Source organism: Dendrobates tinctorius, unplaced genomic scaffold, assembly GCF_039654945.1.
Source record: "Dendrobates tinctorius isolate UK_male_01 unplaced genomic scaffold, ASM3965494v1 ptg000222l, whole genome shotgun sequence".
NCBI lineage: Eukaryota > Metazoa > Chordata > Amphibia > Anura > Dendrobatidae > Dendrobates > Dendrobates tinctorius.
The window spans coordinates 3,271,471-3,283,895 of record NW_027361889.1 but is presented as its reverse complement, the minus strand read 5'-3'; the positions used below and the strand labels follow the sequence as shown (position 1 = coordinate 3,283,895).

The following is a 12,425-nucleotide window of genomic DNA, read 5'->3' as shown; positions in this document are numbered from 1 at the left end:
GCCGGATTTTGAGAACAGTACACTCTGGAGTCCTCTATTATAGGCGTAGCAGGGCTATCATATTGTGGTAGCAGAGCCCCAAAGGTGATGCAGATCTGTAGGGCCATGTAGGGAGACAATGGCCGGCTCCGAGCAGCAAACAAGGGCCCTTACAACCCGGGGGGGAGATCACAGCGCCCCACAAGGATAGCAGCCAGGAAGGGACCAGGCCCTTAAAGTAATAGCACCGGCAGGCTAGGTGACTTAGCGAAGAGGAGGAATGCGGGTCCCAATCTTAGGGCACTCACCGCTTGTCCTCCACAGTTCTTTCAGGATATGTGCTCACCGTCCGTCAGCGCTGCAGCAATGGGGACCAGAACCGTGTCTCTCACAGGCAGAGCGCGTGCTTCCAAAGATGGCCGCCGCCTCGTGCAGGCCCCGCCGGCCGCCCCAGCTTTTACTGCCGCCAGCACACAAAAGCCCAGCAGCACTCTCCCACAGGGGTCCAGGAGTGCCCGGAATCCAGGGTGGTCCGGAGACAGGCAGGGAGATCGCAGTGGTGAGGGTCCACTGACCGGATAGTTTCAGGATTCCAGGAGCTCTCTCAGTGCGTCCTTTCGCCCCCACTACATAGCCACGCCCCTCCATGGCAAAGTCATCTTAACTGCTGTGGTTCGCTTTACTCATTCAAAGAAGCTGGCTGGGAACTCACTTCGCCCCTGAACCACTCAAAAAAAAAAAAAAAAAAGCAGTAGTAATGGTGGGGAATGCAAAATTTTGAGCAACAATTTAATTATGCATTCAGTTTGAATGCCATGTTACACCACTGAGAGCTGGACAATACTTTTAAAGGGTTATTGCCTGGTACGTCGCTCACATGAACACATGGAACAGACTGATCAGCAGAGCACGCCACATCCTCACCTGCGCTCTGCACTGATGCGTTGTGTTGCTGGAGGCCCTGATACCCATTTATTCTGCTGATCAAAGCAGAGGCCACCAATGTAAAATCTCAGATAAACCCCTTTAAAAGAATTGTGCTTGGACAAACTATGCATCGATACCAGTTTCTATATTAAGTCAAGTCAATGCTGAGAAGTTCTTAAATTGGAGGCTTAGATGGAGCAATAAATGACTGGCGGAAATTAAAGAACCACATGTAAACAGCGGTCGCTTCTCCAATGGACAATGGCCTGGGAGATTAATTAAATTGCATAGCTGACATTTTTTTGTGAGAAAAGGACTCCAAAAGGAAAGCGAAGGTCTCTAAACGTCAGCTTCTTAGGTGCATGGAAATCAGTTGTAATCCAACGTTTTCAGGGTTTTGAGGGCAAAGTCTACCTTTTCAAAGACCTTACCCTCTCCATGATCTCCATATCCTTCACTAACCAAACATCCCACCAAGGACATCTGCAAGGAGTTTGTATGTTCTCCCCGTGTTTGCGTGGGTTTCCTCCCACATTCCAAAAACATACTGATAGGGAATTTAGATTGTGAGCCTCATCGGGGACAGTGATGATAATGTGTGCAAAATGTAAAGCGCTGCGGAATATGTTAATCTTTATTTTTATATAGCGCTATTATTATTAAAGCGTCTCCTGTTCCCACACTACTACCTTATCCTGCCCTCTCTGTTGGTGTCCCCCAAGGCTCTGTACTTCTCCATCTATATCTTTGTCCAGGGACAAACCATAAAGACAAAATGGCTTCCAGTGCCACTTATACGCTGATGACACTCAGATCCACCTGTCTGGCACAGACGTCACCTCTCTGCTGAATGTGCTGTCGGCTGCTCTATTTTTTGGCTGGTCACCTCTCTGCTGTCCAGAATCCCACAATGCCCCCACTGGAGCTACTCCAACTCCCCGACCTAAAGTTTCCTTCCTCATTTCCTCCAAAGCAGATGGAATTGTGCAATTATGGAGACTTATAGGATTGCAGAGGGCCCATATTTTGTTCTTGCCTAGGGTTAATCTTCTGTCTGTGTACGCTTCTGTATATTTATATATATTTTCTATATTAACACGCTTTATTTGTACAACACAAATGTATTGCCATTGTGGTAATAATAATCCTTTAAATATTTTTCACACAATGCCAAACAAAATGTAGAAAATGTTGGCTGCAGATTCTGCAAATCTCCATCACAAAGTAAAGGACTGACCTTCTTCTTTTTCGTCACAGGAGCTTCTGACGCCTCCTCGGGCAGCTTCTTCTTTTTCTCCGATTTATTCTTGTTTTTGGCCATTCTGCGTTATAAAAGTGCAAATTAGACCTTACTTATATGAAGGCTAAAACGCTCTACTTTCATACAGAGGTATACGAGATTTTTTTTTTAGACGCAAAGTGCATATAAAAAGGTGTACATCCGTGTGACCGCTGCAGGCAATCACTGGCTGCAATGCCCCCCTGGATGCATGTGACATAGTCAGGGCAGAGAAGTAAACAAATACCATCAGAAACAACTCAGCTGTGAACGGGTGATTGATATATTTCCTGCTTTTAGACAAAATTATTAAAGCTTGATTATCAAAACCTCTCCTATACACATGCACACTCAGTTCAGCAGCGTATGCACATGTTCTTAGAGGGGTACTGACACTAAAATATCTTTTTTTTTTTTTTAGGCACAGAGGGTTTTAAAACAAAAGCTGGCGGCAAATTCACCTTCCAGCATCCACATGGCTGGAGCACAAGCGGTTCAAAAGTCACAGCACCGCTGCAACCAATCACAGGCTGCAGCAGTCCTATTGCTTCCGACACTGAATCTGGGACTCAAAAGTGGGCCGTGCTGGATCTGGAAGGCGAGTATGTCTCTGGATATTTAGGAATCAAGGCTGAAACCACCAGGACTCCGACTGACCCCAGTTAACCTCCACTGATACATTGTAGCAGATGATCAGCTCAGGGGTCAGAGATCTGGTTGGAAATCTTATGTTTACTAGCAGCAAAGATGCTCAGATCATCCGAAGTTGGCTGATATATGGGACATCACACAATCCAAGACCAGGGACAGATACACAACCGAGGAATCTACTGCTCCATTATACAAAATCACCTATCACTGGAAGGATGGACAAATAATCGCACACATGAATATCCCCATGTTGTCACCCACGCTGCCTTACTGTGAGCACGCGCTTCCGCCTCCTTCCACGCCGCGATCAATACAGATCTCCGCCTATTCCCTGAAGTGACCGCTAGGGGCGCGCAAGAACCAGGATAGTATCTCTGGAGAGAAGATGCGCGTGCGCGGCTTGGAACGTTCGGCGGCGCTGGTTGCTAGGTTACGGCTCTGCATTCTGTAAATATTTACTGGTACTTCTTCTGATGGCTGCAGACACCGCAGCAAGTGTCCTGCTGCACTGATACCATATGCAGTATAGAAACAGAAAAAAGGAGGATACTGCTATCAGTGCATCAGATGTTTTATTTTACAGTAATACTAGATTTAGAAGCTTTAACCCAGGGGTACACAGGTTTTTATTTGCCGCTCATCACCAGGTGAAATTGATAAAAAAAAAAAAAAAATGCACTTTGCGCATCCTCCCAGGGACCAACGCTGCGTCTGCACCACCACTAACCGTGCCTGTTATCGTCTGCAGCGCTGAAGTCACGCTGCAGCCAATAATTGCGCTTAAGGGCTCTGCCTGAGTTAATGGCACGAGCCGCTGAGCTCACCGATTGGCTGCAGTGCTGTCAACAGGACGTCAACACAACCCTGCAGACAATAAAAACAGCGGGAGCAGCATTGAAGACCTGGGAAGGGTGAGTGATGCCCAGCAGGTTTGTTTTATAAAGAAACTGAAGCTGGTTGATGGGGTTTTTTTTCTGAAAGCAGAAAGTTGGATGGGAACATGTCATGTAAAAAAAAAAAAAGCTAATAACCTGCTGTGATGGGATTATAATCTGCAGGTTAATAGCATTGTAAACATGCCAAAGAGCCCCGCTGCCAGGAGGAAATTAACTTTATTCCTCAGGCTTTCAGTCAAAGGGGTGTGCTGCTTCAGTCACCGCTCAGTGCATAGCGAGTGATGGCTGTAACAACGCCCCAGCACCGACAGACGCGAATACAGCTGCTGCCGACTACGCACTGAGCGGTGACTGAAAGCCTGAGGCTGCCAGGAGGAATAAAGTTAATTTCCTCCTGGCAGCGGGGCGCTCTGTGCGTATGTCACACGGCGTCAGAAAGCTATTTACTTTCACACTAAATCCATATTGGATCACACTAGGCTGACACTCGGATCAGAATTTGATCAGTCTCCTTAGCATAATCAACCCGATTCTCTCGGAAAGACCGGGGTCACACTGACCGACGCAAAATACGGTCCGTAGTTTACAGGCGTAATACGGATGAATGACCCCTAAATAGTGATCCGCATGTCATCCGTAAGCAAGGTGTGGTTGCGTATTTTGCGCATGTAAGCATCCTATGGCATCCGTATGGCGAGATTTTCTCGCCGCCTTGCAAAATGGACATATAATGGAGCCCTATGACAGGGTTTCTAACAGAAACTAAATAATAGATATAGACACATAGAATGCATATATATATATATATATATATATATATATATATATATACACACACAAGTCATTGAGGCACATATATATATATATATTTATATTTCACAGAGTTCTTCATAGCAGAACTAATTAAATTGCCGGCTTCTATCAAATCCTTCCCCAACCCGACATGAAATGACACATGGTTTACATTCAGTAAAGCATTTCATTTCATGTTTTTTAATATGTCCCTGACTAATAATTAGACGAGGGTTTGTGTGCAAAATTTGGGAGTTGTAGTTGTTATTTTAAGGGGTTAATTCGTTGTTAAAAAAATGTGTGGGCTTCCCATTGCCCTGGAGCGGTGGCGAATGGGTTAATCTAACAAAGGGTTAATGTCACCTTACAATCGTATGGTGACATTAACCCTTTGTTAGATTAACCCACTCGCCAACACTATAGGGCAATGGGAAGCCCACACATTTTTTTAACAACGAATTAACCCCTTAAAATAACAACAACTCCCAAATTTTGCACACAAACCCTCGTCTAATTATTAGTCAGGGACATATTAAAAAACATGAAATGAAATGCTTTACTGAATGTAAACCATGTGTCATTTCATGTCGGGTTGGGGAAGGATTTGATAGAAGCCGGCAATTTAATTAGTTCTGCTATGAAGAACTCTGTGAAATATAAATATATAGATATATATGTTTGTCACAATGACATGTATGTATGTATATATATATATATATATATATGTATTCTATGTGTATATATCTATTCTTTCTTTCTTTATTAAACCTGTCAGTGTGAGTTTACTGTATAGCGCACTGAATTGCCGGCTTTTCTAAAAGACACCGGGTGCGTATTTCTCGCAAGTCACATGTGTGGTCCGTGTGTAATGCGTATTTTTTGCGCACCCATAGACTTGCATTGGTGTATTACGGGCGTAGTACGCTGACAATCGCAGCATGCTGCGAGTGGCACGGACTGTAGAATACGGATGAGAAATATACGGCTGTTGAGAGCTGCCCATAGAGAATAATTTGTCCGTGTGTAATGCGTGCTTTTAACGCCTCTCACTCGTCCGTATTCCTCGCCAGTGTGACCCCGGCCATAAGAGAACACACGGTCGTGTGACCCCAGCCATAGAGAGAAAGTGACGGTTAAGAATGATTTCCACCCTTTCAGAGCTGTTGTCACTAAATGGCAGAGAGGGACCAAAGCAGTCCCCTTGCCCCTAGTAATATACTTAGCATCCGCAATCTTCTACTTTTCCTGGAGCTGCAATCTTGCCATCGAAGCCTCTGACTGACCGAAAGTCAGCAGTAATGGTCACAAGCTCTCAATATAAGTCTACCAGCACCTCGTCCCATGCATTCTTCGGTGCACTGGGGTATAGCTATCTATCTATCCTCAGTGCACAGATTATTACCACATGGTCTGTAATAAAATGGGGTCCAGTTCACACAGTAATTAAAAATGTAAGTAACAGTATATATTTAAACATGGAATGTCTCCCTCTAGTGGACAATGCAGATTCTGCAGGCAATAGAATAACGTCACTCACTCTTTCACGTTGTCACCGCCAGAGGGCGACTTACGGCGCTCCAGAGCTGCCCGGTAACGTCAGCGCCCGCAGCAGCTCAGTCACGCTGTGATAGCGGGAAGAATTCAATGTAAATTCTTATGAGGTGATTAAGCGTCTCTCTGTGAGCGTGTTCTCCCTTTCACCTCGCGCCAATCACTGTGCCCAAAGGTAAAATGGCGCCTGGGTGCTGTGGCTTGTGGTTCCCTGCTAGCGTCACTTCCGCTTCCGGCGACCTTCAGAGCACGTGTGTTGTGTAGCGCGGCCGCCGGGGCTGTGCGCTCTCTGGCCGTCAGGGTGGGAACAGCAGCTGCAGCATGTACCGGAGCCTGTGCCCCAGGACTGTGCGCAGGTAACTGAGGAGGTGACAGTGCTGCGGCCCCAGGAGTCACTGCCAGCCCTGTGGGGGCACTGGGTCTACGCGGCTGGCGCTATATTGGGGGGGATGGTGGTGGCCCCTGTGGTTGGCCCTCTATATGGGAGGGGTGGTGGTGGCCCCTGTGGCTGGCCCTCTATATGGGAGGGGTGGTGGTGGCCCCTGTGGTTGGCCCTCTATATTGGGGGGGGTGGTGGTGGCCCCTGTGGCTGGCCCTCTATATTGGGGGGGGTGGTGGTGGCCCCTGTGGTTGGCCCTCTATATTGGGGGGGGTGGTGGTGGCCCCTGTGGCTGGCCCTCTATATGGGAGGGGTGGTGGTGGCCCCTGTGGCTGGCCCTCTATATTGGGGGGGGTGGTGGTGGCCCCTGTGGTTGGCCCTCTATATTGGGGGGGGTGGTGGTGGCCCCTGTGGCTGGCCCTCTATATTGGGGGGGGTGGTGGTGGCCCCTGTGGCTGGCCCTCTATATTGGGGGGGGTGGTGGTGGCCCCTGTGGCTGGCCCTCTATATTGGGGGGGGTGGTGGTGGCCCCTGTGGCTGGCCCTCTATATTGGGGGGGGTGGTGGTGGCCCCTGTGGCTGGCCCTCTATATTGGGGGGGGGGGGGGGGGTGGTGGTGGCCCCTGTGGCTGGCCCTCTATATGGGAGGGGTGGTGGTGGCCCCTGTGGCTGGCCCTCTATATGGAGGGGTGGTGGTGGCCCCTGTGGCTGGCCCTCTATATGGAGGGGTGGTGGTGGCCCCTGTGGCTGGCCCTCTATATGGAGGGGTGGTGGTGGCCCCTGTGGCTGGCCCTCTATATGGAGGGGTGGTGGTGGCCCCTGTGGTTGGCCCTCTATATGGGAGGGGTTGTGGCCCCTGTGGCTGGCCCTTTATATGGAGGGGTGGTGGTGGCCCCTGTGGTTGGCCCTCTATATGGGAGGGGTTGTGGCCCCTGTGGCTGGCCCTCTATATGGGAGGGGTTGTGGCCCCTGTGGCTGGCCCTCTATATGGGAGGGGTTGTGGCCCCTGTGGCTGGCCCTCTATATGGGAGGGGTTGTGGCCCCTGTGGCTGGCCCTCTATATGGGAGGGGTTGTGGCCCCTGTGGCTGGCCCTCTATATTGGGGGGTGGTGGCCCCTGTGGCTGGCCCTCTATATTGGGGGGTGGTGGCCCCTGTGGCTGGCCCTCTATATTGGGGGGTGGTGGCCCCTGTGGCTGGCCCTCTATATTGGGGGGTGGTGGTGGTGGCCCGTTTCTGGCCCTCTATATTGGGGGTGGCCCCTGTGGTTGGCCCTCTATATTGGGGGTGGGGGTGGCCCCTGTGGTTGGCCCTCTATATGGGGGGGTGCGGGTGGCCCCTGTGGTTGGCCCTCTATATAGGGGGGTGGGGGTGGCCCCTGTGGTTGGCCTTCTATATGGGAGGGGTTGTGGCCCCTGTGGCTGGCCCTCTTATGGAGATACTGAGGTGCAAGACTAGTACTGTAGAAGGCATATTAGACCCTCGCCTGCCGTGTACTACACCGGTTTCCCCCCCAATACTTTTTTCACTACCATTATTATATTTCACCACTGGGGAGTCTCCACCTGATGGGGGACTATACCTCCCAGCAGGGTAACATACTATTTTTTGGGGATGAACGTGGCCTTTTCTGGTTTTATTGACAGATCTCTATATCCCTGTATGATGACAATCCAATCCTTCATATCTCTGCTTGCTGTCAGTGAGCACTCATGGTCTCTATTACATACCAGATCATGTTCTGCCCATTCAGGAGGTTTGTTAGTGTATCAGCGCATTCTTGGTGAATCTATTGAGGTGTGATCTGTGCACACTTCCTGAGTGTGAATCGTCATGTCACCGACATCTCATGGCCGATCCCCTCCAGCTCTTCAGTGTGCAGCGCCGTCTTCGCTAGGACGCCCTTGGATGACACTGCTTCTTCTGTATTTCAGGGTTCTGCAGCCGTCGCTTGTTACTTATAAAACTCGAACGCTTCATCTACAAAACCGTCCGGATTGTACAGAGGAGAAAGACAATGACAAGCCTATTAAGTTTTCTACGAGTAAAGGCAGCCACCGGCGATGGACTGTGGCGCAGTCGTTTGGCAGTGACTACCAGCGGCCGCTGTGGAAGGTGCTGCCGATCAGCTTCTTTCTCACGGCGGTGCTGTTATGGGCGTACTTTAGGGAAGAAACGGAGATCGATGAAATCATCTATAGACCGATTTCTGAACTTTTGGGAGAGACTGATGGAAATGGAAAAAAGGATAAAAATGAGTGAAAGTTACTAAAAACTGGAGACCTGGCGATGTGATAATGTCCGGCTGTCTGTTGATCGTGGATTTTAATGGCTGCCCTCAGACTGGCGGAGTATAGGCTCAAACTGGTTTACAAGGATTATTCCAGTATGAATGCCTCAAAATGATCTCGCCTCCGGAATGGGAATTCCGGGGCGTCACTGCCATGTCCCTGCGGGCAGGAGGTATACTGAAGGAATTTGCTTCCTGTGGATCTTCTATATTCTCCGTCCTACTTTATAATAAGAGGAAAGAAACTTTTCTACAGCACAAACTTGTTGGCGACAATTGGTTTTGACTAGTGATCAGCAAACGTGCTGGGATAAGGTGTTATCCGAGCATGCTCGGGTGCTAACCGAGGGTCTTCGGCGTGCTCGAAAAATATTGTTCGAGTCCTCGCGGCTGCATGTCTCGCGACTGTTCGACACATGCAGGGATTTACTAAGTTGTGGGGATTCAAACGTATTTTTTTGAGCACGCCGAAGACACTCGGTGAGCACCTGAGCATGCTCAGATAACACCTTATCCCAGCACGTTCGCTCATCACTAGTGCTGACCCCAGAGAACACATGCAGCGATCGACTGTTATGTATTATCTATATACAAGTTTTCAGATATGTTTGTAAGTGATTGCATTATTTGTATACCCAAAGCTTGTGGATGAAGAGCCAGGAGGCTCTTGTTGAGGGGATCAGTGGGGGTCTCCCATATTTACACCATTAACAGGGGTGTTCTATAGCTGTTTGAATTGTGCACCAGTTTATGGCCACATTCAGTATTTGTAAGCCAAAATCAAGTGGGTGATTAATGCAGAAGTGGTGACGTGTTTCTATTAGGGCGAGTTCACACTTGGCGGTATTGGCGTGTTTTTTTTTCCCCCCATTCAATTCAGTAGGTAAAAATTGTTGAAAAAAATCGCTGAAAGAATTGACATGCTCTGTCCAAAAAAAACATGCAAAGCACAATATACTGAGGACAAAAAAAAACTAGTGTGCATGAGAGCTGGTACTGTAAAAGCAGCTGAAACTAATAGTTGTGCAAATATATAGCTTTAAAAAAGAGACTCCAACGTCAAATGAAGCATCATCAGACATGGGAACTGGCCGTCGGCCCGAGTTGGGAGAAGCCAGCCCGCTCCAGGCCTATTACCACTGCGCCAGTGTGGAAAAGGAAACCCGCAGCACTCACTGTAAATGCAAAAAAAGCTTATTTTATTAAAAAGAAAAGGGTTTTTTTTGCATTTATAGTGAGTGCTGCGGGTTTCCTTTTCCTACTGTATGAAGTTAATAGTTATGCAAAAAAATGTTAAGACTTTCTCCGGTTTAACCCCTTTCTGCCATCCGACGTACTATCCCGTCCATGTGCCCTGGGCCCCTATGCCCATGGACGGGATAATACGTCGGCGCGATCAGCGGCGCCCACGTGGTGAGCGCCGCTGATCGCGGCCGGGTGTCAGCTGATTATCACAGCTGACACCCGGCACAATGTGTCAGGGGCGGTCACGGACCGCCCCCGACACGTTAACCCCTTGCACACCGCGATCAAACATGATCGCGGTGTACCGGAGGTTAAAGGGAAGCATCGGCAGGGAGGGGGCTCCCTCCGTGCTTCCCTGAGCCCCCCACGGCAGCGCAATGTGCAGCGCTGCTGCGGGGGGCTCCTTTCCTCCAGGCCCCCGAATCCAAGATGGCAACGGGGGCCTGAGGAAGCTGGCTTCCTCAGTGCCTGCAAAGCGCAGGCATGAGGAAGCCTTCTGCAGTGCCTGTGTCAGATCGCTGATCTGTCACAGTGGTCTGTGATGTGACAGATCAGCGATCTGTCACAGGACAGTGATGTCCCACCTGGGACTATTTAATAAAGTAAAAAAAAAAATAAAAAAAAGTGTTAAAATTATTTTAAAAAAAATCGCCAAATTAGAAAAAAAAAAAAATATTCCCCCAATAAATCCATTTTTTGGAAATAATAAAAAAAAACAATAAAAGTACACATATTAGGTATCGCCGTGTCCGTAATGATCCGCCCTATAAAACTGTCCCATTAGTTAACCCCTTTAGCGAACCCCTTAAAAAATAAAAAAACGAAGCAAAAAATAATGATTTATTATCATACCGCCAAACATAAAGTGTAATAACGCGCGATCAAAAAGACGCATATAAATATCCATGGTACCGCTGAAAACGTCATCTTGTCCCGCAAAAAACGAGCCGCCATACAGCATCATCAGCGAAAAAATAAAAAAGTTATAGCTCGCAGAATAAAGCGATGCAAAAATTATTTTTTATATAAAATAGTTTTCATTGCATAAAACCGACAAAAACATAAAACGACCTAAATGAGGTATCGCTGTAACCGTACTGACCCGAAGAATAAAACCGCTTTATCAATTTTACCGCACGCGGAACGGTGTAAACGCACCCCCACAAAAGAAATTCATGAAACGCTGGTTTTTGTTCATTCTGCGCCCCAAAAATAGGAATAAAAAGCGATCAAAAAATGTCACGTGCCCGAAAATGGTACCAATAAAAACGTCAACTCGTCCCGCAAAAAATAAGACCTCACATGACTCGGTGGGTCAAAATACGGAAAAATTATAGCTCTCAATATGTGGTGATGCAAAAACTATTTTTACAATAAAATGCGTCTTTTAGCGTGCGACAGCTGCCAAACATAAAAACCACCATAAATAGTAAATCAAACGCCCCCGTTATCACCCCCTTAGTTAGGGAAAAATAATAAAATTAAAAAAAAAGTATTTATCTCCATTTTCCCATTAGGGTTAGGGCTCAGATTAGGGTTAGGGGTGTGTTGGGGTTAGGGTTGGAGTTATAATTGGGGGGTTTCCACTGTTTGGGCACATCAGGGGCTCTCCAAATGCAACATGTCGTCTGATCTCAATTCCAGCCAATTCTGAGTTGAAAAAGTCAAATGGTGCTCCTTCCCTTCCAAGCTCTGCCATGCGCCCAAACAGTGTTTTACCCCCACATGTAGGGTATCAGCCTACTCAGGACAAATTGCAAAACAATTTTTGGGGTCCAATTTCTCCTGTTACCCTTAGGAAAATAAAAAATTGGGGGCAAAAATACCATTTTTGTGGAAAAAAATGATTTTTTTATTTTCACGTCCGAGTGTTATAAACTTCTGTGAAGCACTTGGGGGTTCAAAGTGCTCACCACACATCTAGATAAGTTCCGTGGGGGGTCTAGTGTCCAAAATGGGGTCACTTGTGGGGAGTTTCAATAGTTTAGGTACATCAGGGGCTCTCCAAACGCACATGACACCCGCAGACCATTCCATCAAAGTCTGCATTCCAAAACGTCACTGCTTCCCTTCCGAGCCCCGACGTGTGTCCATACAGTAGTTTTCTCCCACATATGGGGTGTCAGCGTACTCAGGCCAAATTGGACAACAACTTTTGGGGGTCCAATTTCTCCTGTTACCCTTGGGAAAATGAAAAAATTGGGGACTAATTGATCATGTTTCTGGAAAAAATACGATTTTTTTATTTTCATGCCCTGGCATTATAAACTTCTGTGAAGCACTGGGGGGTTCAAAGTGCTCACCACACATCTAGATAAGTTCCTTGGGGGGTCTAGTTTCCAAAATGGTGTCATTTGTGGGGGGTTTCCACTGTTTAGGTACATTAGGGGCTCTCCAAAGGCAACATGACACCCGCAGACAATTCCATCAAAGTCTGCA

At 47.8% G+C, this 12,425-nt stretch overlaps 1 protein-coding gene across 6 annotated transcripts in view; it reads right to left on the bottom strand.

Annotated features, from left to right (window-relative positions):
• The window catches only part of CHLSN (cholesin), a 219,615-nt gene extending 213,351 nt beyond the window's left edge, over window positions 1-6,264 (bottom strand). For 2 of the 6 annotated variants that reach the window (XM_073555210.1, XM_073555213.1), the window contains exons 1-2: window positions 3,108-3,236; window positions 2,144-2,228 (exon numbers count right to left, since the gene is read on the bottom strand). In XM_073555210.1, coding sequence (XP_073411311.1) covers window positions 2,144-2,227 — 84 coding nt within the window. In that variant the 5' untranslated portion in view covers window position 2,228; window positions 3,108-3,236. Of the gene's footprint in view, window positions 1-2,143; window positions 2,229-3,037; window positions 3,237-6,061 lie in introns of those variants that run through there. The other 4 variants (XM_073555212.1, XM_073555211.1, XM_073555214.1 and 1 more) reach the window with 4 other exon arrangements.
• Window positions 6,265-12,425: the final 6,161 nt, after the last annotated feature.